At 46.0% G+C, this 26,968-nt stretch overlaps 2 protein-coding genes across 14 annotated transcripts in view; one reads left to right on the top strand and one right to left on the bottom strand.

Moving 5' to 3' along the window:
• Cacna1d (calcium voltage-gated channel subunit alpha1 D) overlaps positions 1-21,801 on the bottom strand; it is a 296,027-nt gene extending 274,226 nt beyond the window's left edge. For all 13 annotated transcript variants that reach the window (XM_051204741.1, XM_051204746.1, XM_051204750.1 and 10 more), the window contains exons 1-3: positions 21,256-21,801; positions 19,110-19,419; positions 15,445-15,550 (exon numbers count right to left, since the gene is read on the bottom strand). In XM_051204741.1, the coding sequence (XP_051060698.1) occupies positions 15,445-15,550; positions 19,110-19,419; positions 21,256-21,322 (483 nt within the window). In that variant the 5' untranslated portion in view covers positions 21,323-21,801. The remainder of the gene's footprint in view (positions 1-15,444; positions 15,551-19,109; positions 19,420-21,255) is intronic.
• On the top strand, positions 21,363-22,409 carry LOC127236847 (serine/arginine repetitive matrix protein 1-like). Its single transcript, XM_051204761.1, has 2 exons — positions 21,363-21,392; positions 21,654-22,409. The coding sequence occupies exons 1-2, from the start codon at positions 21,363-21,365 to the stop codon at positions 22,407-22,409; spliced, it is 786 nt and encodes a 261-aa protein (XP_051060718.1).
• The last annotated feature ends 4,559 nt before the right edge of the window (positions 22,410-26,968 follow it).

Below are 26,968 nucleotides of genomic sequence, written 5' to 3'. Positions count from 1 at the left end.
ATACCGCATGAACTGATTTATATGAAATATTAAGGAGGGACAAATCAGTGGGGTCAAAAAAGAGTGGATGATATGTAGAGATGGGACAGGGTGCTGGACAGACAGGCGGGTGAGGGCTCTCATTTAGGGTAGTGGAAACATTTTAAGGTTGATTATGATGGTTACTTAATTCTGTGAATATAGTAAAAATAACTGGATTATACAATTAAAACTTGTGAATTGTGCAGTTTATGAATATCTTACTCAGTGAGGTTCTTCTTCTAAGGAGGAGGAAGAAGATGGAGAAAGAAAAGAAAAATCTAACGAAAGGAAAAAGTCTGAGTGTGTCCTCTTCCTGTAGGATTACCCTGTTCCCTTTCACCCAGGTCTTAGACTGAGGTGCCAGTGGCCAATGCCACTTCCTTATAAATGAGGGAGGGGCCATCACAAGGCAGTCTGTGCTGTCTCACTCAACAAGAGTGGAACATACAGGCAATATTAAATTGTCTTGACTTTTCTGGGTGGGGAGAGTCTACCCAGAAAATATAGTCTCCAAGTCAAATCCCGGGAGCCCTGCTGTCAACAGGAGTAACTGCACCTCTGAAAACAACAGCAACAGCTATAAGAGTCAATATGAGGGTCTTCACTCTGCAGAACTCCAGTCTGAGGCCCTGGGCTCACATTTTCCCCGGGGTGACATGAAGGAGTGCCTTGCCAGGGACTAAAACAGCTCACAGAGCATTTTCCTGAGACCAGAGACTAAAGACAAAAGCCTGGGTTGAAGAAATATGGGCACAGGAGAAAGTTGGAGCAAACTAGACTGCAGCTTTAGAGAAGTGTGACAGCAAAACAGTAGGGCTGTTTTGTTTAATAAACACACCAGAGTTGTGTAAATAAGTGTTCCCTTCCAAGTGGTGAGCCTTGGAAGCCAAGCACGAATTCTGATAATATTGCCATTCCTCAGAACATGTTCTAGATGCCAGCAAAGCCCTTCTTCAGAGCCCCTGACACATTCCATTTAAGAGCACCAAAAGCAGGAAGACTCTGTTCTTTGAAAACAGATGTTACTTTTTTACAAACATCCAAGTGTTTCTCCATGAGTAGGCTGGAGAGTGAGGTCGGAACCGGGACTGCCCATCTCCAGTCAGAAGCAAGGCAAAATGAAACACAGTAACAGGATCTGGCTGTAACCAACATGACTGGTGCAGCCCTACAGTGACTGCTCTCAGTTAGGCAATCCTAGGATGTTAGGCAATCCTTAGGTCTCTCACCTAGGCCTCTCAAGGGCCTAGGTGTTGGGAAGAGCTCAAACTATCCTCATCACTATTTCCAGTTGGAAACAAAGATACCTATGAGGAAAATAGTCAGGGGCTGGCAAGATGGCTCAGTGGGTGAGGGTACTCATACCAAGCCTGATGGCCTGAATTTGATACACAGTTTGATATGTTGGAAGAAGAGGACTCCTGAAAATTGTCCCCTGATCTCTATACATGAGTACATACACATAGAAACACAAAGACACACACACACTCTCTCTCAGAAAATAGGGGCTGGAAATGTAGCTCGGCTGGTAGTCCTTGGCAAGCATCCCAAAAGCCTGGGTCTGATCCTCAGCACTGAATAAGCCCAGCATGGTGGCTCACAGCTGGATTCCCAGCACTGCGGGAAGCACAAGCAAGAGGATCCAAAGTTCAAGGTCATCCTCAGCTAGGTAGCAAGTTAGACACCAGTCTGAGCTATACAAGACTTTGAAGGGAGAGAGAAGGGACAGGCATCAAGGCAAGCCAAGTGTAATGATACACACATACAACCCTTACACTTGAAAGGCTGAAGTAGGAGGATCCAGAGTTTAAAGCCAGCGTGGACTTTACAGTATCAAAGAAAAAACTGGGGTGGGGTGGGGACGGAAAAGGAGGCAAACAAACAAAATTGTCAAAGCAATTAAAGCAACCACAGGCTCACCTCTTCCTGACATGAAGCTTCCTTAATGGTCAGTCATTTATTTAAGCACCCCACAACAGAGGCTATAGAGGAGTTATGACAAAGGGGGAGGCTATGTCTCTGCCCACAAGTTCAGTCTTCCGTAGACTTAGGAAAATGGCCTCCCATCAAACACATCTATAGCTTGGCTACCCCTGGGGAACTAGTTCTCTCGGTGCTCTAGAGTGCATGCTAGCTCAGCACCCCGAGTGTACAACTACTACCCACAAAAAAGTTGAGACCCTCTTGGAGTTACTTCCAGCCACACAAGGCAACCTGGCTTCAGGCAGTGACCGCAGGCATCAGTGTTTCATCACAGACAAATTGAGGAGCAGGCTGAAGACATGGTATGAACTATGCTCTGTTCACACGCAAAGCCTGGAAATGTCACTGGCTTGCCTGGAGATCTGGCTAGTAAGTCTGTCCATTAGTAGGCAAAATCGTTTGTAGTTTGCATTTCACAAGCACAGTGAATTCTACAAATCTCAAGGAGCCCAAGGAACAGTCCAGATTTCAAAGACCAGCTGGCTTTGAAATCCTGAAGCCTCAACTCGTGGGTGGGTGGGTAGGAAAAAGGGGCATGCAACGCCAGGTCTAAGCAGCTCGCCAGTCTGTCCCTAAGCTCCCATCCCTGCATCCTCAACCTTTCCCCAGAACCTTTGCCATGACCACACTAGCCAGTACAACTCTTCCATGTGAGACCCAGACTGTCAATGGCATTACAGAGACCCAAGAGCGCAACTGGAGATCAGGACCCTGTATACAGAAACTAGAGGGAAGATGTGGTCTGAAATGCTTTCTCTGTAGCATTCTTCAACAGACAGTAATGAGGATAATGCCTTTCTTAATGGCCGGTCACAGAGATCATAAAATACTTCCCCGTACATCTGACTGGAGTTTGCACTCCTTGTAACCACTGGGGGCGGGGGGCACCAAAGAGAAGTTACAGAGCAGAAACACAAAGCCAGCTGATAGGACTCTGTCTGTTCCAGGCCATTCCTCATACTTGCTTCTGAATACAGCAGACCACTGGTTCTCTATGGCTTGATTCTCTTCGGCAGTGATTCAGGTAACTCCTCCAAGCTCCATCTGCCTCAAGATGGTGATGCTAGGCAACAACCTGTTAAAAACTCCATGCAGGACCAGACCTAGTCCCTATGAACAGCACACGGGCCCTTGCAGTTCACAAGCACAGAAGCAAACATTAATGCAATGCAAATATCAACCCACAGTCATAACCATGCTCGTTTCTCTGCTCTCAGTCACCTGAATCACTGCTCTGAGATGCTGACCTCACTCAGTACCTCAAAAGAGCAGCCAATGGGCACAACCAGCACACTGCTTGACCCTGCCACTTCCTGGGGATGATAAACCCTAAGAGAAAATCAGGAATAAGCACCTTTTGGGAGGAAAGGGAGGAGGTATGCTCCTCACACCATGTGGGTAGCTATCACAGGGAAAAGACAAAGCAACACCCTCCAAGAAGATCCCAGGGATTTAACCAGTGGCTGATCTGTTAAAACCCAGGAGCACTTCCCAGGGGAAGAAGGAAGAGATGCCTGCTCTGAAGTGCTTGGCCACTGTCAAACCCTTTGAACCTCACTGAAGAGGAAAACCCTCCACAGCTATTCTTGGCCCGTCACTTAATGCCTTGCTAAACTAGGACTCACCTGGGTGTAATTTTACTGACTTTTCCCAGACTCCAGGCCAAGTGAAACAAAGAACCAACCCATCTTCTCAAGATGAGAAAAGCAAAGTCAACTCAGGGAAAGCCATTTGCTCAGTCACAGAGCTAACCAACAGCAAAAGCGAGATCCAAACGCACATCTGTCCTCTCCCTAAGTCCCCACTATCCCAATTAGGGAGAGAATTAGCTCAGGGAAGACTTTAATGACCTGGGAAAGGGACACTTGATGTGCAAAAAAATTAATGGGACAGCATTTGCCATTTCTGTATGAAAGCACCTTCAATTCTCTTAACTGGGAAGTGTTTCTAGTATCACTCCTGTGTCACAGGTGAGGTCAGGGACCCTGGGGAAGACTAGACACCTGAGCTCTCTGGAACCCTGACGGCAAGACACGTCATCCATGTATAAGCCCAGCCTGAATGACATGCAGTGGGAAAACTCCAGAGCAGGTCGTGTCCCTGCCTCATCTATAAAATGTGAGACCCCATGAAGGTGAAAGCAGGCACTATGCCAAAAGCCCCATGGCAGCTGACACACACATTAGCCATCAGCATCCTTATTTCAACTCCAGGAGTCACAGAAGGACTCAGCCAGAGCTCCCCTGACATCTGCTTTGAACTTTGCCATTGTTCTCCTTCCATCTCTGAGCAATGTGTCAATCAAAAGTTCAAAAGAGGGGCCCACCTGGACTAAACACAGAACAAGAGATCACTGATCCCCTGGGATCCAATTCAGCTGACAGAGTAATACGTAAAGATTGTAGAGCAGGGCTTGAGTGTTACAGATGCACAGGGTTCACTCTTCCTAGCTGCAGTTAAAAGAGGAATTGTTGTTCAGGCCCTGCCCAACTAGGACCAGCAGGCTGAATGCCCAATTCAATTCTTCACCAGGTGTATAACCAGTATACTCTGACAAACTGACTTGAGCTAGCCAGTGAGACAGGTGGACTAGACCAGCCTGGAGAAAGCCACATCTCAGGATGGCCTTGGAAAACAGACCCCACTATGGCAAAGGGCCCCAGAAACTTTTCCAGTATGGTGGCAAGGACCCTGCTGCCCCTTTGCTTGCAACCCTGAAAAGAAGACAGCCAATCTCCCTGAGCCATGGTTTCTTTATCTGTAAACCTGGCTCATAACAGTTGTTTTTCCTGGAACCAGACCTAAGCTAACTTTCTAGCAGCATCATAACCTCTTTCACAGAAGGAAAAGGCATTGCTATTGTCATACAGCTGTGAAAGGCAAAGTCGGAAATGGAGGCCAGGTGTGACTCCAGCACCCATCAGACCTCTCTGGGGCCAGTTTAGCAAAACACTTAGCAAAACTCAACTGCAATTCCACAAGTCAACACTTTTCCAAAGGGTTAAAAATGAAATAAAATCTGTTTGATGCCCAAAGCTCAACCCTTCTAACTATTCTCACTTTAACTTGATTAGGAGGAGCCTCTGGGAGCTACAGGACTATGGAAACTTTTGATCTGGTTCCATCAACCTCAAGCAGGGTTCCTGCCCCAAGCCTAGAAATGCCTTCTGATGGGAATGAGGTGGGGTTCGAAATTTACCCTAGCCAGGGAGACCCACAGTCATTCCTCTCCAGTCATCCATCCTTAGCTCCCTGGTCCTGGCCTCGCCTCCTCTGCTCGGTGTATAGCTACCATCAGACTGCAAGTTCAGAGTCTGAACTTCCGTGCCCCCAACAGTATCCTAGCAGCCTGTTAGCCTTCTAGAAAAAAAAAAACTTAACCCTGTCTCTCTTACCAAATTCTTGTCAGTTCTCTACATTCTAATTTGTAATTTTAAATGACTTCATTTCATTTCCACCTGGTTAAAAACTCTGAAATGAGCCATAGGTATATTCACCATTAACTTATATTTCAACAACTCAGAATTTGTGTAAGCACAGAGTGTCTCACTTGTACATCACCATAAAAGCAGGACCAAGGACTTGCTCCTGGTATATAAAAGCAGCATCTTGTCCCTTACCCACTTAAGATGTTTTCATACAATTTAAAAGCAGTCTTTTCAACACAAAGAGTGCTTCATTATGTCCCATTGTTATCTATTTACTGAAGAACATGCAAGAATGTCAGCTCTTAACAATACTGGCCACTTCCTAAGATTAAAATAATAAAAGGGCATCTCTTGGAAAATGTTTTTTGGAGGATGATGGGTGGAGGTTCTTGCATGAATCCATACTATCCCTTGTTTTCTGGCTTGAAGCAGGTTTCACACAATGAACAATGCACTTAATAGACTAGATTTTACACATAATAAATGCTCAAAAACATGAATGACTAAGTGATAGCTGTGTTAAACTATTCATTTTACTAGTCCCAGTTTTCATCCTATTTCATGTAATCAAAGGACTACTTTAGAATACAAAAACGCTTTCATTCATACAACAGTTAAATGTTATGCCCCAACCCTTTAAACAAAGAGTGGATGCTGAGACCGTCTGTGAGCACAGTACTTGTGACTCTTAGAAAAGCGCAGCAGAGAGATGCCTCGCAGTGCCCAGTATCGCACCTCACACCGTACAAAGACCCATGCTGCAGACACCTCTCTGGAGCTGGATCCTACAAAGTGCTCTGTGAAGGTGGGAGGCTGCTTCCCTTTGTGGAGAGGATAAAAGCTGTGCATGTCTGGGTGTGTTCTCTTTTCCTGCCACTGCAGGAAACTCTAATGGCCAGTGAAGGGCCCAGGTGTCAGTGACCCATGCACCCGAGGCACCTGGCAGCTCTACTATGTTTCAATTCCCCAATACATCCATTTTCTATGTCTGTAAAGTGGTTCATGGGTAAAGGCACTTACCATGCCAGCCTGGTGACCTGAATTCACACAGAACCCATTGAAAAGGGTAGAAGGGCGGGCATCAACTCCACAGAACCAGCCTCTGTGCCACGCACACCATCATGTGCATGTGTGCCCACACACACAACAGTAAGTGGAAAATTCCATTTTATTTTCCAATTTTTTGAAATTTATATATTGTTTTGTACTTGAGTGTTTTGTCCGAATGTATGCTGCACACCACATCTGTGCCTAGTAACTGTGGAAACCAGAAGAAAGTGGTGAATCCCCTGGGAGTAGAATGACCATGTAGATGCTAGGAATCAAACTCAGGTCCCTGGCAAAGCAGCCAGCACTCCTTAACCACTAAGTACTCTCTCTAGCCCCTTAAAATTCCATACTCTAAGATCCTTCAGTGCCTTTGCAAGTAAAAGGAACATAAACCCTACATAAAGTTCATAAAACAGAACATGTTTACTATGTATGATAAAATTAAGTTGCTAATATACAAGGAATGGGAAAAGCAGAAATTATCATGTAATGTTTTGTCTTCCCCAGCTAATAAGGACTGGAATACATCTATCTCAAACCAAAGTGGAGCAAACATACCCAAACTAAGACCCAATTTTGGAGCCAGCAACATAGTTCCATGGATAAAGGTGATTGCTATACAAGTCTGCTGACTTGAAGTCAACACCTGGAACCCATGTAATGGTGGGAGAAAATAAATGACTCCACAGAGCTGTCCTCTGACCTCCACACATGCCCTGGCACACATGCCTAACACACAATAAACAACACTAATTTTAAAAACTTGATTTTTTTTTAGTACTTACTTTCTTGGTTCCTGCAATGAATACAGCATTTGGAAGTACTACAGCACACAAGCTCATGGCACCCCAAAATTTCTGAAGAATCAATTCTAGTGCCTCTCATCTAGGTCAATAAATCAAAAAAGGAGTCTAAAATCTAGAGCTTTGGGTCACAGACCTTCTTCCAGGTGCTCCAGGATGCCTACAACCCAAAGAGGCCATACCCTGCCCCAGGAGTCCTTTCTCTACAGCCTGAGATGCAGAGCAAATAGTCGTTCATCAAAGTGAAATGTCTGCTGCTATCCCAAAGGCTGTGGATTGGGAATAAGACAACAGAGCAGAACACACTGAAGCTACACACTCATACCTTGCAGCTTACAGACCCTGAAAATCAGAGCGTGGAATTCCCAGGACTAAGCCAGAGAGGTGCCAACATACTGGAAACCATGGATCTCAGTAAATATTTGTACTCTCTCTGTCTCTGTGCGTGTCTGTATGGATACGTGTACATATGTGCATGGAGACCAGAGGTCATCACTGGATGTCTTCCTCGACTGCACTCACTTTTGTTCCTGAGACAGGCTCTCTTACTGAACATGGAACTTGCTAGTCTGGCTGGCCAGTAAAGCCCAGGGGCCCTCCTCTCTCTGTTTCCCCAGTAAGAGGATCACAGAGCACACCAACAGCTGGTTTTCTTAGGTTTCATTTTCTGTGTTTAATGTGGGTGCTGAAGACCAAACTCAGAAAGCACTTTACTGGGCCACTTTGCCTGCCCTTCCTCCTTGGCTTCTTTTCTTACTCAAGCATTCTCACAGCTCCCTAAATATTCTGAGACTTCTTTGTGCACTGAGACAGGGTGGGTTCTCCAGGCCTGGCTGTCCATGGAGAAAAGAAAGGCCTAAACTTCTCACTCAGCCTGTGTATCCCCACACCCTTCCTTCTAAGCCTGATTCCCACAGGGCCCAATGCCCAACAGATAACATCACTCTCAGACTGCACAAGCCTTCCCTCCCCTCAGTCAGCCCCACAATTCCCTCTGGCCTGACCCTCATGTTCACTCATTCAGCAATTTCAACAGATGTTCTGGACTTCTAAAATTACATAGAAGGGGGCTGAGGATTTGTCTCAGTTGCAACACAAGCATAAGGGCTTGAGTTTGAATCTCTAGCACACATTTAAAAGCCAGGCTTGACAGCACTACGATCCCAGTGCTGGAGAGGCAGAGACAGGCAGAATCCCTAGAGCTCATTGGCTGGCCAGCCAGGCCAAAATCATTAAGCCTGTCTCAAAAGAAAGGAAGGAAGGAAGGAAGGAAGGAAGGAAGGAAGGAAGGAAGGAAGGAAGAAAGGAAGAAAGAGAGAAAGAAAGGAAGAAAGAAAGAAAGAAGGTTCTCCGACAACTGGCAAGACTCCCAATGGGAGACCTGCACATACACACACCCACATAAATGTACACACACCATCACACATGCTCAGTAGAGTGGTGTGAGACTGATTACCTCAATCAGTCCCTCTTTCGTCCCCATCTTTAGTTGTCCTCACTATTTATTTCCCAGCTTTATTTACCCAACAAAACATCCATACTGCCCATGAGAACCTCAGCCTGGAGAGTTCCAACCCCAGCTGAACAGGAAAGGCAACACACCCTCTCCCATTTTCCTGACTCCACCACATGAGCAGAGCAGGGCTTGAAAGACACACCTTGCAACTTCTAATAGGATTCTAAAGGCCCCTCGAGGGTGGCCTTCCAGCCCCCCCTGGCCCAGGGACACTGTACCAACAGCTCTGCCACAGTGCATGCACCCAGGCAGCAGCAACACAGGCAGTCTCCATTACCTGTGACACTCTTAGGGACCTGTCTTTGGTGAGGAGCTATTGGAGTCTACTCAGGGATTCTCCTTCAATCACCAGTACTTAACAAGACACGTGTGTCCTCACCACAGGGCAAGCTGCTCCCTCTACATCAGGTAGTTGTCACATTTTGAAAACAATTAAAAATTAGACAAATGCTGGGAGAGGCAGACCTGCCCATCAAATTACTCCAAGGGCCTCAGCCCCCTCCCAGTCCTTTTCAATATATTAACCCTGAACAGAGATTAGGAAAGGAAGGCACATCCTGCACAGCTCCCCCCAGTGCCACAGAGAGTGATGAGGCAGCACTTGAGGATGGGCTACAGGAATCAGTAAGACTCTGGCCTCAGAACCTCCCCCAGGGAAGTGGGGTGGGCAAGGGACACGGGTGAAACCCTGTGGCCATCTCTAACCTCCCCCCTTTCCAGCTACATCACAGGCAGTTTTCACCCCCTCGACCTTTTAGTTCAGCCAAGTTAATAACTGAGACTGGCTGTGGCTCTGTGGGGTGTACTCGTCTCATCACGCTTGAGACTCTGGGTGAGATCGCCCAGCACACAGAGGAACTCGGACCCACACCTCTTCTTTCAGCTAAGCCCACCGAGCATAACCCAAAGGGTTCCAGCCAGCACTCGAACGCACACCCAAACGTTTTCACTTTAAGGCAGCCTTAGCTTTCCTGTCCAATGCAACAGGGAGAGTTGCCTCTTAAAAAACAAAGATGCCAAATGAATGAAGGCACTGCTAGAATGTTCCTTAAGCAGCTTTAACAGTGGGACTCTGGATCTTTAAGGCTGGGTGCTGTTTCTGCAAAACCAGCAGTGCTTGGCTGAAGTCAGGTCTGCTTAATAGAAGGTCAAGCTGGACAATCCGTCCTTGTCAAAACAAAGTGAGACTATGAAAGAGATGAGGTCCCTCACACCTTGCTGATGGCACAGCTTGAGGTAACATTTTACGATATAACCCCATCTGCTCTGGTCACTTTGTGGCTCTCCCTCCACCAGTGCTGGAATGAAGTGTGACAACACCCCCAAAAGAAAGCATTCACATGTAACCTGCGTACACCACTGAACACAGAAGCTAGGGCTCAGCAGCATTCAGAAAGCACCAGGGAACACTTCCATCCTTCTCCCCCAGTTCAAATATGGAAAGTTTAATTTGCCGTGAAACAAAGACACAATCCTGAAATCACAGGTGAACTCTGACAGGTGTTTCCTGTAATCTCATTATTACTGGACAAGAAGTCAGCAACACATTAATCATTAGCCAATTGTTGAAAATTAACTAAGGATCTATAAGGACATCCATGGAGTCCTCATGTAGTAACTCATTTATTCCCTCATTAAACATGCATTTTCTGATGTACCCACTGTGTGCCAGGTGCAAACCTATGTTCACAAAGCTACATCCCTGAGTCAGACTCCATTTGCAGCCTCTATCCAAAGTCTATTAACTAATCAACCAAATGGTGGGCTGCACACACAAAGCCCATGTGCACAACCACAGTGCACAAGCAACTTCCCGTAACAGCTACTGAGCAAAGCAGAAAGAGGGCAGGGGCTCTAAACTGGAAAGTGCACCGTGCTAAGCAAAGTCCAGTGAGGAAGCAAGTATGTACTTGGACAGGGAGTGCTCAAGAGTCAGAGAAGACTGGAAAGGAAGAAGTCCTTGAACTGTCCTGGAAGGGCGAGTTAGGCATGTGTCACCACATAAGCAACTCAATATGTCGGGAAACAACAGAGCAAGATCTATGTTGGTGAATACAGAACTAACACCCACCCTTCATGTCGAGCCCACAGCCAAACTATGTGACTTCTGCTACTATATTACACCTCTTCCTACTCTTCAAACCATATGATCATGCAACCACAGTGAGCTTGTCCAGTTAACACTATCCTCAAGACACAGGGAGGAAGCAATCGAGGTGCCTCGTGTCACAGCATCCCTGGCCACTGACAAGTGTCTTCACCCCAGAAGAGCTTCTCAGAGGGCCTCTACCACTCTCTGTTACTGGGAACCATGGGACCAGAGCCCCAAATGTGTGAGAGCCCTATCTCTGACTCCATCCCAGAGAGCTCCCGAGGAGTGCTCAGAGAGGTCTGTCACCCAAGAAAAGGCCCAATATGACTCATAAAAAGGACAGTCACTTCAGGAAGCACTGCTCCTGAGACAGCCATCTCCTGGCAGTTCCAAACATTGACTTTCTGAACATCTACCAGGTACCACTCTGTCAGGCATGGGTCAAGGAGATGGAAGTGGGTCACTGATAAGACAAAATGCTAGTGACACACAAGAAGGGTTCAGATAAGATTGTTCAGGTCTTCAGCTCTGGGTCAGAAACAGTGTTGTTCAGGAGACCTATGCTTGAGATTACTAAGTGGCTATGCGGAGTCATCTCAGTGGGGAGAAAACAGTACAAGACAGGAAGTAGACAAGCAGAAGAGGGGTATGATGGGAGATGTCATTCTGTAAATATGTTTCTCTTATCTGTTAATGAATAAAGCACTGTTGGCAAATAGGAAGGCAAGGTAGGCAGGACTATGAGACAAGGAGGATTCTGGGAGATGTAGTAGAGGGGAGTCAAGATGTTGGATGTGAGAGGAGTAGAGGTTCGGACCTTCTCTCTTGTAAGATGAGACCACGTGGAAATACTTAGAATAGTAAAAATGGGTTAATATTTAAGACAGAGCTGGCCAATAAGAAACGCTACTAACAGGCCAACAGCTTTATATCTAATACAGCGTCCCTGTGTGTTATTTGGGGCTGGCACGACTATGGGAACAGGCTGGCAGGAAACGTGCTCGTAACAGGGGTGCATTCGGGAGCTTTGGGTGAACAGATGGAGGAGGCACAGCTGAGAAACAGAAAAATGAAACAACAAAAGCCAGGTGGCCCCAAACCATGGGACCTGGGCTCTCCTCGACGGGCAATCAGAGCCACAGACGCCTCAGGTTCACTATTTAAAAAAAAAAAAATCACCTGATAGTTTGAAGAACAAAGAGGAAAGAAATGATGGCAGGATTTTACAAAGGTAAAGTGTCAGCATGGTAAAAATAGTAAGGCTGGCCCTTTGCTAAACAGAGAAGCTGTGCCCTCCCATGGTGACAAAACAAGGTTAGGGGCAGACAGCAAGAGTGCTCTACAGGGGTAGGTGGGGAACCACCTTGCAGACAATTTGAGTATGGCAGAGAAGCGAGCAGCAGCCTGTGGGGGGAGGGCCAGGTGCACCAACCACACACTGTTCAACCACATCAGGAGCTTATGGGAAGCTGAAGGCTGCAGCATGAGTGATGTAAAGTGTCCACCCCACAGAAATGTAACTTGCAATCAGCCCCACTCTGACACCTGATAAAGAAGAACTTCTCTTCTTCGTGCCAGCAAAAAGAGAAAGGAATTGATGTACATTTTAAGTGGAATGGAGGAAATACCGCTAACTCAGAGGGGTATTACTGCAAGAACCCAATGAGCTGCACTGTTTCCATGGCTTCAGTCTCCACCCAGTGAGTCCACAAATGAAAGCTGCATAGAACTCAGTGTTCACGCTTAAAAAATAATAACAACCTAACCCTGGGAAAACCTATTGCCACCAAGGTAGTCTCCAAGTCCCCAGTGCTGGACATGTTAACACACAACACAGACCAAACACAGACTGGACCCCAGGGGAGTGGTCACATTTCTTACCCAACAATTGACCTGAAATGGGCAGACACATCAGCCAGACACTAGCCCTGTGTCTCAGTCTAAGGACTCGTCACACACATTCTCACCAAGCTCCTAGGCAAAGAAAATTGCCGAAGCCCCAATCCATCCTGCTTTGCAACCCATGTCGGCTCCTGCCTTTTGCTTTGTCATTCACATTAAATGGAAGGTATTTACTACAGATGAAAAATAAGCTTTGCTCAGCTGCCTCTAAACCCATCCCAAAAATAGAGTAATAGTTTTGGTACAAATTGGGTCAAATGTATAAAAAGTAAAAAGTTTTAAAAGCCTGACTCCCTGGTGAGAGGACAGTCACGGCATTGGACCTCACTCAGAGTCAGGGGTGAATCCATCAAGACACTCCCTTCCCACAGTGGGGAAGGAAATCTTTAAAGACAGGCAGCATATAAACTCATCTGACCATGTGACCGGCTGTCCAAGTAAAAGCAAGATGGGAACTCTAATGCCAGAGTCTAGGGATGCCCAGCAAAGAAAGAAATGTATGTATATATATGCACATACATACATTTATACACACACATACACATATACACATATACATACACATATACACATACATATACATACATATATTCACACACACATATATATACACATAGTTTTTAAAAATGCTGGCCTAGCTAATACACAACCCATCTCCTGTCCAAACAAGCTTAATACTTCAGAATGATCCCAAAAGCACCCACTGGGAAGGGCTACCCAGAAAAGGAGAGATTTAGCTTTTACCCTCATATTGTATTTGCTCACTTTTTAGCTGAGACATCCAAATGATCTAGCTTCTATTAGTGTCCTGAATTTCCTCAGGAGGAAACAAATCTGAATATTAATTGGCTTACAAATTCAGCTACATTAATTATTCTACTGATCTAAATTAATCTGCCATTCTGAAAGGTATTTATTTTCTAAGTTTTTTTTTAATCATTTCTCTTGAGCTACAAAAAGCAACAAACTGGGTCACTAATCACGTTGTTAAATTTGGTAACAAGGCTAATGCCATCTGTGGCCTAGACTACAATGACCCATCCCCACAGATGGGGGCTTTCCACCACTTGCATTTTTCCTTTTTTAAAATGATAATGTAAAGTCTAAAACTGAACCAAAGGTCATTTAAAACATCCAAAGTCCTACAGGTAATCTCTCACAGCAGAGGTAGGCTGTGTGTGAGTGTGTAAAAGAGAATGAGTGAGTGTGTGTGTGTGTATGTGTGTGTGTGTGTGTATGTGTGTGTGTGTGCGTGTACACATTATTGTGTGAGTGCTCCTTCTTATTAGACCATAGTTTTCAGGAGTAAAATTTTTAATTCTTTAGAAAGCAAACTGCCAAACCACAAATACAAACAGACATGTTACACCTGAAATATACAAAGCATTTAAAATGTCATAAGAAATCCTGAACACAAACCATGAAAGCCGAATTTATAAAAACATAGTTTCATCTCAGGCTGCCAGCCAAGCTCTGCCTGACCAGGGAGAGCCTAGTGTATGGAGCATTTGCCTTTGTGCCTCTGCTTGGTGAAAATGCTTCCACACCAGAATCCAAAGTAAATGAAACCAACTAAAAGAGGAGAACAGCTTCCTGCTACCCAACATTCCCTCTTTCATCTACCATTCTTCATGGCTTCCAATTGTGAAGAATTAGTCCTTGCAAGAAGGATGCTGCAAAGCCAAATAATACTGAAATGGCTTCTGCACCAGAGAAGAAAGACAACAGAATGTCACAGGTTTTTAAATAATCCTGGTGATCTTAGCCAGGCTCCATAACTGCCAGGTGGGCGACTGGCAATGTAGAAAGGGTCTGAACCATGCTTCCCAATACACCCAGGGTGCAGCTGAGTGGAGCAGGATCCGACTCTCAATCCAATGTTCAGTGACTTTCTTTCTAAAACCTCTATCAACTTTTCCATGGTTTCAAAGTCTTCAGCAAAAGCTTAAAGAAGGCATAACTTTCAATGATGAGCTGAGTTAAACAAAACTAAATCTGTTTTTTAACTGTACAACTTCTTTCCCAGAGATTTTTCTCAGCTCATGTATACTATAAATTGTTAAGAGGGCAATAAAGCATATGGAGGCATCCTGAAGCATTTAACCATAGGTTTCTTTTAAATTCTACTTGGGGTATTTTTTTGTAGGCTGTGGAGTATAAACTTCACTGTAATGCTGATTTATCTCCCAAATTATATTCTATACAATTAGATTTGTTGTGTTCTACATCTATAAAAATTAATAGTTCACATACAAAATATATGGTAATCCTTATCTACCAGAAAAATTAATCACAGTATCCACCACTCAAAAATAACACTGGATTTCTTAAGAGTTAATGTTATTTAACAAAAGCCTATGTAGAGAGAAAAGTTACTTTAAAACCCTTCTATAAATTTCTTCCATAAAAGTTCCATCTCTATTTATGTCAGACTCAATTCTTTAAACACTCTCATTCAGCACAAATCTAAGAATTCGGTCAAATCTGAAAACCAGTATCAACAACATAACCCCACTGTTACAAAGCTTTGGGAAACACAGCACACATAATTGTAAGTTAACTACACCATGCACAAAGCTGGCTGCCAGATTAGGTACCAGGCAGAGGGTAACCGTACACCACCACAAATGGAAATTCTAAGTCACTTACCAAGTTATGATTTGTTGAATTAGAATCATCTTCAGGGAATGGGATGTAAATAGCTAAGGCCACACAATTGGCAAAAATAGCCAATAATATAAATATGTCAAATGGTCTGAAAGTTTTTGTTAAGGTAGATATGCATTATGAAAACATCAGACATCTCTCTTTATCACATCCCCAATCATTCACACCTGAATTGCTTTTAAAATGAAAATCACCCACCCAGCCCCCACCACCCACCCCTTCCCCATGGATACATCGTTCTGTGACTACTGAGTTTTGACAGAAGGGATTTCTCTGGCCCCATCACAGCAAGTTGTCCTACCCTGTGACCTCCCCTCTGCCTTTTCTTCTACTGCACGATCTACTCCTTCTTTTGGTGCACACTGTGTATTAAAACCTGGAGGTAAGGAGCATCTAGTTAGGTCACCGTGTAGATCAGGTCTCTGCTTTCTGATTTAGAAAGTGACAAGGACCTTACTAAATCAGCTGTCATAGACACAGAAAGGTAACAATTATGACAGTGACCTTTCCCACAAATCTTTGCCACTGTGTTAGAGCCTTTTTCTCAGAGGCTATTCCTGGTTGGTCACTCTAAACTCCTAGTAGGGACCAGTCCAGGCAAAGCCCCTGGGACTGTCTCCATCTTTTCTATGACCCTGTGTGACACATCCTGGCACCTCAGATGCTGTGATAATCAGGCTGCCAGCTCACGCTCTGCCTTCTCTACCAGAGTAATCAATAACTATAACTGTTTCAGATTAGAGTTGGGCTCTGCTCATTTCATAATGTGCTGTTTCTGTCTTCAATTTATAAACAAATTAAATTTAAAAGCCACCAGAAATCAGCACCAGACACTTTCAAAACAGTTCAAATCTCGGAGGGCTGTCTGGAAGAGTTGCTTTGAGATGAGCCTTCAGCGGACACCTTCTGTTAATAGGAGGCATTGTCAGAACTGGGCACACAAAGTTTGATATCTGCCCAAATCAGCAGGATTTTTGAGCACAGATCTAATATGCAAACTCCTGGGCTTGAATTTAGACCATGCTCATGTATAACACTCACCCACAAGAGGCAAGGCAGCAGTCTTAGTAAACCCCTCCAGGTATTAAAGATTCAGGGGTAGAAACAGTCTCCCGTTGATGGCCTTCTGGGAACCCCCAAAGTGATGCAAGAAACAAATACCCCTTGCCTGTCAGGAGGTAGATAACTCCCAGTTCTATAAAGCCTCACCCCTTTGAAGAGCTTGGATAAGTCACTGGAGTAAGGACAGGAATAGCATTATCCTCTTACTAACTTTGATGGGTTTATTTTTAAGCCAGTTAGCTTTAATCATATTGATTTCTCAACTCTGTTATAAAAATCTTTTACCCAGGGATCTGACTTTAGGAAGACTTTAGAATTCTCTTTTCATTTTTTTTCCCTCTTTGCAGGTCCCCTCTGACACTTTAAGTCAACAGCCCTGAAGTCATTTCCTATAAAGACACATTTAGTACTTCCCCTCCCCCACACCATCTTTCTTCCTCTCCTATTTCTCAATAAATACGGAAATGATAAACCTGCAAATCTGAGAGCTGCTAACACTGTTCAGGAAGGCTAAATGTGAGACTCTGAGGTGTTTCTTTCTCAATGGTGCTCCTGTTCTAGTCAACAAACAGTAGAGGATATCTTACCACTACAAGAAACTGGTGGGTCTGAGCCCACAGCTTCTCAAAGGGGAACAACTAGCCCACCACCACCCCCTTACCAGCCTAGAACAACAAATTGGCTTCTTTCCAGGCTAACTGAGCCTGACTAGACTGCTGAAGAAGGGTGTCTATAACCTGCTCCCTAAAATGGAAGGGGTCATGTACTATCTACCTGTTCTAATAACTGTCCCATTGCATACAGACATCCTCAACTGGCAGCCTTGTCTCCTAAGCCCTTGCATCTAGCAACTCAAGAAAGGAAACTAGTGGTGAGATCCAGGAATCCATTCTGACATATAAACTGCTATGTACAAACTCCTGTGCACAAAGGGAAACAGTACCTCACCCAAAAGAAAAGGACTGACTCCGCCCAGAGGTCTCTGCGCACTCAGGTCAACACCAGACACAGAAGGAGGGTGTTTCCAGCAAGTGTGTGCCGCCTCTCCATTCCAGCGAGACCACCTCAGTACATTCTATCTTCACCTCAGTACATTCTATCTTAGCAGCCCCCTCTTGGCCTATATGAGAGTTCTGTCCTCACACTGGAGAATTTAAAGAGAAAATGCACACCCACAGCCCCAAGTATGTGAGAGACGCCATAACTCACTCTAGAGGAGAGACATCTGTGCTAAAAAGAAAAGCACGTGAAAGCCTTCATATCCTGCCCTGGCATTCAGCTGCTGTCTCTAAAGCCTTTCTAGACAGTTGCTACATTTTAACTCCTGTCCATGAGCAGACAAAATAAATATGCTAAGACAGAGACCATGCAGACCTAGATTTTTAGAGGTCTTCAGCCTCACTTTCTAGCTGGCACCCAGCAATCTCACAACATAGCTTCTTCCTCCCCTGGGCCTAATGAGAAAAGCTCCATGCACACACCCCTGCCTACTGCCAGGAAATGCTCAGAGGGCCTGTCGGCCCCAAACACCCTTCTGGGAAAAGGGAATGCTTTGTTTTACCCAGCCCAAAGAAACATATATGAGTAATTAGAAAGCATGTACTCAAACGAAGGCTTTGGCCAACCTTTCTAGATGGTGGGGGAGCCTGGTCCCCCAGACCTGGGGAAGAAGACAAGCAGGTAGAAGCAATATTGTTTTCCAAGATCTGGGGCATGGCGACCATTCTGGGGGCAATCAAAGTTCAGTTTTAAAAATACAGAGACACCCAGAAATGTAACCTCAGTCCAGTCTAAGGATACAGTGGGATATAAATACACACACATGCACAGCATCTGTGAGAGAAATGTCAGTCACGGTGCTTGAAGGAAGAGGCGCTCACCAGCACCCCCAACAGCTTCTACAACTCCTGGCTGTATGGCTTTGGGGGGGAGCGGTGTCCAGGAAGTCATAACACTTATCAGCCAGTGATAAAAAGTAATAATAATATCAAAAGTAATCCCTCCAAGTGAAGCAAATGTTTATGTTTATAGCTACCTGAAAAATTAGAATCACCAAATAGCAGAGCCAGAAGCAACCACAGCTTCACTGTAGCTGCAAAGGCAAATTTTAGTCATTGGAACCAGAAGCTTCCACTAAAGGTCACTTCTAGTACAGACTGAAGATGGTTTCAATCTTTTTTTTTTTTTTAAATCAGCATACCTCATTTTCAACAAGCTAAATGCATAAAACTGCCCCCCAAATCCATAACATCTTTAAAACTAGCTACTTCCATATTTTAACTTCCCACCACTTTGAAGTTGCAGTCTTTACAATCTTCATTCCCTTTCCCCAGCAACACACACACACACACACACACACACACACACACACACACACACACACACACGTCAAGCTAAATATACCCATAGAGCCACCCCACAAGCTGAGGAGATAGGAAGCTATAGCCCATGAAACCCCTTGCCTGCAGCTTCTGTTGCTCACATTCCAGAACGCTGAAGCAGCTTTGATGAGTGTCACTGCACACAGCAAATCCTTTGGAAGCACAGATGGTAAATGAGAAAGACTTCCCACAGAAAAAGGATACTTCCATTCTACTATACTAATGCAGGCTCTTCGGATGGGGTTATTGAGCGATAAACAGAAAAGGGCTCGGGCAGGCCGGCTGTTGGACGAGTTACCCTGTTTTTTGCTCTTGGCATATTGCTGACGTTTTCTTTGGGAGAGAGATCCTACAGGTGGGGGTGCGGAGGTGCTCATGGTCTGGGCGGCCTTGGCCTGTCTAGCAGCATCGATTGCAGCTTGCCAAGACAGGACAGTTTGCTTGGAGCTGTTCGGCTGAGAAGTTGGTACTTCACCAGAAATAGGAAGTCTGGTGCCTCTTGCATAGTTTGCCTCTGAGAAGAAAAGAGATTAAAAAAAAAAAAAATCAATCCATATCTTTAAAAAGCAAAGGTGTCTCCCATCAATAATAATCATTCTTGTGTTTCCATTTGAACTCTGTGTCCTATTTTTCACAAGTAGTGGGGTTCAGTCAGGCAATGTAACAAGTCCACAGAGCTCTGCTCTGAGTGTCAATCATGCAGGGTGTTACTGCACCACACCCAATCACATTAGTACTCTTCCATACCTGTGTTTGTAAAAGGAATCTTTTAGTGCATCTCTCTGACTTTGAAAACACATGTATCTTTCATGGTCTAACAGATATGCACAACTGCCTTTCTCAATTTACACACAGCCAATAATTCAATAGCCTTATTTTAGGGTGTTCCTCCAACATCTTTCCACAGACACAAATGCTTTTTTTTTCCCCCTACATGGAAAAAAGTCTTCACTGGCACCAGGCAATACCAAAAGCCCCATAACAAATATCTAGATTATGCACTAACACTTCCTGCAAATGAAAATTCATGATGCTTGGGGCTCATTTCCTCCACAAGCTTCCGAAAACAGAAAAACATCTTTAGGGCTTTTTTTGCATTTTAAATTGCAGCAGCAGCAGCGGCAGCGGCAGTGGCAACAGCGGCAGCCAAGCCAGCATCCAGTCAGCCTGCACCCCTCAGGGCCTATGCAAGAATTATCTCATTGCTTGAAGCTGTTGCAGAGTAGCACCCAGGTACACACAAGGCAAAACCCCAAAGGGGCCTCCATGTGTAATACTCCCCTCCCTGAGTGTCAGGCCACTCCTCGGAAGGTCTCACTGGTGCCCACACTGGGCCACCATGGCCTCGGCTAAAGCAGAAGTCTAAGTGAGAGCGGTGGCAGAGAGGTTGAAGGGATGGGCGCTTGCAAAACCAATTATCACTAAGTAAAAGCGTCAAAGCCATCACAGGTCCCCTGCCCCACAAGCCTGAGACACAAGCAATGCAGGCGGGCAGCACACAATCTGAGCTCAGGGTAGTCTTGCTAAGCTTTTCCTTTGAAAAGCGCTCATTGGGAAAGGCGTCAAGCATACCAGGGTTGGGAGATGCCAACGACCTCCAAAGAGGGAGGCTGACCAAAAAGCCACCCCAACCTCCCTAGACCCAGCCCCGCTGGTGTGGAAATTGCACGTGGTGCTGTGGCCGGGGCTTAGTTGCAGAGCCCCACAGCGGCAGCGACTCTCTGGGCATTGCTAGGTTACGGACGTGTGCACAGGAGGCACTGGGAGCGGGAATACACACTCCACCCGACCCTGTCTCCCCACATCCCAAGACCTGGGCTTATCTCAAGAGATGCTGGACATACGCTTTACCAAGCGACCCAGGGGGTAAAAGCGGAGCAATCCTAGAATTTTCCTGACGCTATTAGGGGACCTTCTTCTTGGTCAACCAGGACGGGGAGGAGGGGAATGAGAGAAGAGGCTGGAAAAGGGTCTCAAGCTGAAGACTAACACCCACCCCCTCTTCCATCGCTCGGGGGCAATGAAAGAGGAAAGTTGAGCCCGAGGACACTGAACCTGAATCACCTCACTCGCGCCCCTTGGCTGCACAGTACTCCACACACCCAATGGCCGCCCCCACCCCAGCCCAACAAATGCAGAATTAACTCTGACATTCAGGCCCTGAAGGGGGAGAGCGGAGTAGCTGCCGCGCATCTCCCCTTTCAATGTAGATGACACCAAGTCAGTAGCATTATCTCCAACCCCCTCAACCCACCCAGCGCATGGGAGTTGGGGGGGGGGGTGCGTTGGGAAGAGGAGGATCATGATAGGATGAGGTTTGGCAGCGGGTACCCGGGCTCTGCCTGCTCACCGTTCGCGTGGTCCTCTTGCTGCTGCCGTTGATGCTGCATTTTTTTCATCATCATCATCATCATCATCCACGAACATTTATTGAGCGCCTACTGTGTGCAGGGCACTATGCTCAGCATTAGGGAGGGGGAGGAACGGGTAAGGGGGGTTACGGATAGGTAGAAGCCGCGGTCCCTGCCCTTATTTTCGCTTCAGCAGGGGGTGGGGAAGGACAGGGACAAATAACCAAAAATAAGGATAATTTATAAAAACCGCCTGCCACCCACGCTCCTTCTTTTTTCAAAAATGGAGCAAAATAAACTTTTTGTAAAAAATAAAATCAGATGTATATATTATCTTAATAATATATACATGTAATTTTTTGCTGCAAAGGAGAATTGGCTTGATCCCCTCCTCTAGCGGAGGGACGCCGCGGTGGTGCCCGCCCGGCCGCCCGGGCCGCTCGGCGCGCCCCCCATGCCGCCCGTCCGCCCGCCGCGGTGCCCGGTGCCCCGCCACCGCCCGCGCCGCCGCTGGCTCGGGACCGCGGGCAGCCGGAGCTCACATCCGGGGACGGAGGCGCTCGCCCGCCCGCTCCGCGCCCGCCGCGCCGCGCCGCGCCGCACGCCGGCTTCGCCCTGGCGACGCTGCGCGCCCGCCGCCGTCCCCCGCCCTCCCCCGCGCGCCCGGGCCTCCCACCGGCCGCGCCGCGCCCCAGCTGCCGGCCTGCGGCCCACGCGCCCCCCGGGCTCCACGGCGCGCGACTCGGACGACGCCACCCCCCGGCCTGGCGCGGCTGGCCGAGGGTTAAGCGCGCTGCAGCCGCCAGCTTTCGGGTTAACCCCCTCGGCGCCGCCACGCGGGCGCCCCTTCCCCGAGCCAGGCCCGTGGGGCCTCGCGCCTGCTGCTGGGGGCGCGGATGCCGATCCTCTGCACGGCGTCCCTGCGCGGGGTCTGCGGGGACTCCTGGCGTCCTCTAGGCGACTTCAGGTGGTCCTGGCTCACCGCACACCTGGGGGAGGCTCCGCCCCCCGGGAACTCAGGTGCCCACAGGCGATCTCTGCTGCCACATCAAAGCTCACAGTTTGCTGGCCCTGCCTGGACCAGACAGGCGTCCCCCAGCCCTGCTTCCTTCCGTTTGGGGATGCAGAGGAATGGGGGAGTCCTGCTCTTTAGGGAGCACTAACTGTCCTCATCCCTTGATCCTCTGCACCCTCCCTAGCCCTTTGCAAACGTGGCGGTGGTCTCCCTCCCTCTCATCACCACCTCCACGTGTGTTTGTGGCAGGTACAGCCAAGGTCTTTGAAATTGCTAGTGCTGAGAGGTATAGGGTGCAGCTCAAATACATGACTGGTTTGGGAATGGATACTTTATTTTGTACCTTCTCGGCCTCCTGTTTGAATGGGGGAGGTCTACAGGCCCCAGCTTCTGTCTACAGGGGGGAAATACTGTATCTAGTGGATGACTGATATTTTTCATTTAGCTTTGTGCTGGCTGTTGGGAAAAGGCGTCAGCTTTGTTACTTTGCAGGATTCGATTTATTTGCCTTTGTTCGGATCTGCTTGTTCCTACTGAGTTTTAGAACGTTTGAGAATGGTGGCTTTAAAGCAAAAGGCTCAGCGTGAATTAAGAAAATAAATGTTTATGGGAAGGTGTTCCTTGTTCAAAGACTACGCACTGAGCATCTTTGATTGTTGCAGGGGATACACCTGGGAAGAATGAAACTCCAGGGTTGTTCCTGAGCAGGGGTCTAGTCAGGAAAGATGAAAACAACCATGCTTGTCTGCTGTTTTTACTTTGCTTTTTGGAGAGCAGCAAGGTTGGGAAATAGTCCGTGGACTACATGTAATAGAAAGCTGGCCTGAGCCACCTCACCTGTGACTGGTTCTTAGCTAAAATCTAAAAGGATGCAAGATGGTTCCCCTCAAAGAACTTACTCTTTGAAAGGACGGATTTGTAAGGAAGCACATGTCACTATCAGAATTCCAGCTTTAAAGTTTAGCCTCTGTAGACTTACACCAAAATGCCATCCTAAAATCTCCTTCTATGGCCCAGTTCAGCCAGCAGTCACTGGATATCTGGTAAGAGCACTTGTCTAGGATAGGTGTTACCGGGTGAATCTGTGGCGGAGCCCCTTCCTCAAGGACAAGCCACCTAGTGAAGGGAGCTGAAACCTGAGGGAGCAGTGCAGGGCTCTGGGGAGTCCTTGTAATTGACTCTGAGAAGTTTGCCCAGTTCTCCTTAACAGCATAGGGAAGAGGCGGCCTACAGCAATGAAGCTATTTTGTATGTCACCAAAATGATGGCCAGGGAGCATTATGCAATTGTCAGAACCCATAGTCCTGTGCACCCCAAACCTGAGCCATAAAACTGAGAATGTTAGTTAATAATAACCCATTGGTACTGGCTCAACAGTGGTAGCAAGTGTACCACATCAATACAAGATGTAATAAGAGAAACGGTTGGAAACCGAGACATGAAAATTCTACTTACTGTGTAAATTCCCTGTAAACCTAAAAATTTGTTTAAGTCCATTGAAAATAGCACTAATTTTATAAGCAGTGTGAGCTGTGGAAAGAATGAAAGCACAAAAGAAACTAATATTTGGAGTGGATCTGTTTGAAGGTAAACAGGTGCACAAGGTTGGCGTGGACTCGGGAGGAAGGATTCTCAAACCCAGTGGAAGAAAGCTGTTTGCTGGTTGGCTAAAACACTTCCAGGGCACTTCTGCAGAGGGAGCCAGTGGAGGTGTTTTACCCAAGAATTGGCAGGATTAAACTCGGGACTTAGGTTCTACACTCAAGATATGGATGAGCTTATGGAATTGGAGTTTTTCATATGTTATTACATGTATTTGTGTGTAGAAGTCACAGGACAACTCTCAGGAGTCAGCTATGTCCTTCCACCATGTGGGGTAGAGGCGGCAGGGTTGAAGACAGGAACCCAGTTTGGGGTTAAATGCTTTTACCCACCGAGCCTCTGCAATTGAAGCTTTGGAACTTTCCATCTTTGTGATGTCATGATCAAGTTTTGAGGATTTGAGTTTTGTTTGTTTTTACTTTTTTATTTTTTGAGGCAGAAATTGGCCTCAACAAGAACCCAATTGTGGTTTGTTGTTTTCCCATTCTGCTTGAGATATTTACATATATTCCCATGATAAAGTAAATTATATTAACTCATTTAATTAAGCCTATGACGAAAATACTATAAATACTCATATTTTGTAGATGACAAAAGTGACATCTAGGAGTTGAGCAAGTTGCCCCAAACCACACAACTGCCTAGTGCTAAGGTAATAAGTCATGAGGAAAGGCCAGAATGAAAGATATCTACTCTGGTGGATTCTGGGGGAGGGACAGTCATTGCCTTCAGCTGTGTGTGAAATGGTGGGTCCACCAAGCTTTCCTGGATAGCGCCAGACTCAGCCTCACAGATGTTTCTGGCTAAAATCAGAAGCAAATGACTAAAAAGACCTGAATGTGACAAAAGGGACCTATAGAGAGGAGACCAGGATCACAGGAAGAGGAGGGAGGTAGCAGAGGGTGGGACTAAGAATAAACAGAATGCAAATATTCACATGAAATTGTCAAAGAGTGAATTTAATCAGTTTTGTAATGCAAAAAAACAAAACAAAAACAAACAGGTTAGCTCTACATCAAGCACATATGCTCGACTGTGCACACTAGCCCTCTGATTCAGGGTATCCTTCTCCATGCCTTTAAAACAGAAAACATTCCACTTAAAGGTACAGAGCTGTCCACTGGACATGTGGCTGTCTATATGCATCTCAAAGCTCTCTCTCGATCACCTCACCCCATCACAAACTAGAGACCCCATTGACTCTGTTCTACCTCTCACAAATTACACATCTTGTGTGCAGAAACCTCGTATAACTTCCCTACCCATGAGATGCCTGTCCTCTCCCTCCTCGTGCAGTCTTTAAACTCCTGTGCCCAGCTTTCAGCCTATCCTTTCCCAGGGCTCACCTTCACTGTGGTCAGCAGTCTCCTCATTAGGCTGTGAACATGCTGTGCTCATTTCTGACTGCCTTGGCTCAAATTTATTCACTGACCTGAAATCCCTGCCTTGCTGACCTCTAACTAAACCCTCCCAGTTTAACAAGCCTCTGCAGAGTCCCTACTTCCTACCCAGAGCCTCCAGTGATGGCCCCAGCCACCTACCTAGTGGGTGAGCCCCCACCTTCCACCCCTTCCCTAAAAGCCTATAGCACCAGTTGTTTCTTTAGTGGAGTGGCTTTTGTGTCTTATACGATTCCTTTGGGGCTGGAAGTCCTGAGTCTCCAAACACAATTCAGGTCCTGAAGCAAGGATCCGCTCTGAGCCCCCTCCTCCAACTACTAGAGTTGTACTCACAGCAGGCACTAAATAGTCTGATTAATTTTCATAGGATCATAAAAGCTCATAGATGTCTTTAGAAATTGTCAGCTAATATTGACCAAAACCCCATAAAGTTTATCTCAGCACACTCAGGGCCCTTTGATGGTAAAAATATAAAATAGAAAACCGGGTCCTTCGCACACCAGGAAACCTAATTAAGAGAGACAAGCAAATAGGCCCTGAAGACTAGGTGCAGAATATATCTGTGAACACACTGGGAAGTTGGGTCTGATTGTATCTCTCCACCCACAGACCCTGGTACAGAGAGAAGAGTCCTGACCTATTAACCACCAGAGGAGGAAATTAAGTGGTCTGGGGCTGTGTGTCCTGAAGACATAGCCAAAGTTGCAAACATCAGTAAGCCACCAGCTGGCTGGGATCTAGCAGAACTTAGGAAAGAAGTGTAGTAAGATGCAAAATCAGGGCCAGGTGGAGTAGATAATTCTAGATTTCTAGTCATAAGCTGGTGATGCCTACAGACACCCTGGTAGAGTGTTCAAATTATGATAGTCCCCTTGGAACTTTCATTATATAGATTTTATTTATTAATATCTGCCATATTCAAAATTAAAAATGAGAACATTAAAAATCACATACTGGGTATATTTTTCCAATGAAAAGTTATTTTTCCAGAGCAAAATGATGACAAGAATAGCCATGTTTTACTTCTTGCAAATGTCCTTACTGACTGTCTCAATGAAGGCGGATTTTTGTATCTGTTACTGCAGTCAGTCTACAGCAATAGCTGTATAGATTGAAGTGTATGATGAAAACCCTGCCTTCTGTCAGATGGTGGTGGCGCTTGGGAAGCCGAGGCAGGCTGATCTCTGTGAGTTTGAAACCACCCTAGTCTAGTTTGAGGACAGGCTCCAAAGCCACAGAGAAACCCTGTCTCAAAAATCCAAAAGAAGAAGGAGGGAGAGAAGGAGGGAGAGGAGGAGAAAGGAAGGAAGGAAGGAAAAAAGGAAGGAAATCCAGCCTGTCATGGATGCATTGGGGAAAGACTGGACCACTTGAGTAGCCCTTGCAGATAACCCATGGGTATTACTATTTTCTATGATACCAACTATACTTTTAAAGGTTATGTAAAATATGGAATTTGAAACCCTATTTTACTCTGCTATATTAAAATTCATGTCTATATTGCAGTTTGGATGGCTTTCTTACCCACTGGTGGTTTGGTAATGTCATGCATTGGTCATTAGGTTCACCAAGACACACATTTCAAATGTCTCCCATTTTATCATACAATATAAAAAAAACAAAAATCAAAATACACACACAAAAATCACTTGTTTTTAACACTACCAATCGAATCAGAAACTCTTTAATATTGGA

Source organism: Phodopus roborovskii, unplaced genomic scaffold (assembly GCF_943737965.1).
Source record: "Phodopus roborovskii unplaced genomic scaffold, PHOROB, whole genome shotgun sequence".
NCBI lineage: Eukaryota > Metazoa > Chordata > Mammalia > Rodentia > Cricetidae > Phodopus > Phodopus roborovskii.
This window is presented reverse-complemented; position numbering and strand designations above follow the sequence as displayed.

Bases quoted from the DNA above. Each gene is read 5' to 3' on its own strand.
- LOC127236847 (XM_051204761.1), top strand. From the start codon at position 21,363: ATGCTCAGCATTAGGGAGGGGGAGGAACGG. The intron at 21,393-21,653 runs GTAAGGGGGGTT...CCCCTCCTCTAG, and splicing joins TTAGGGAGGGGGAGGAACGG to CGGAGGGACGCCGCGGTGGT.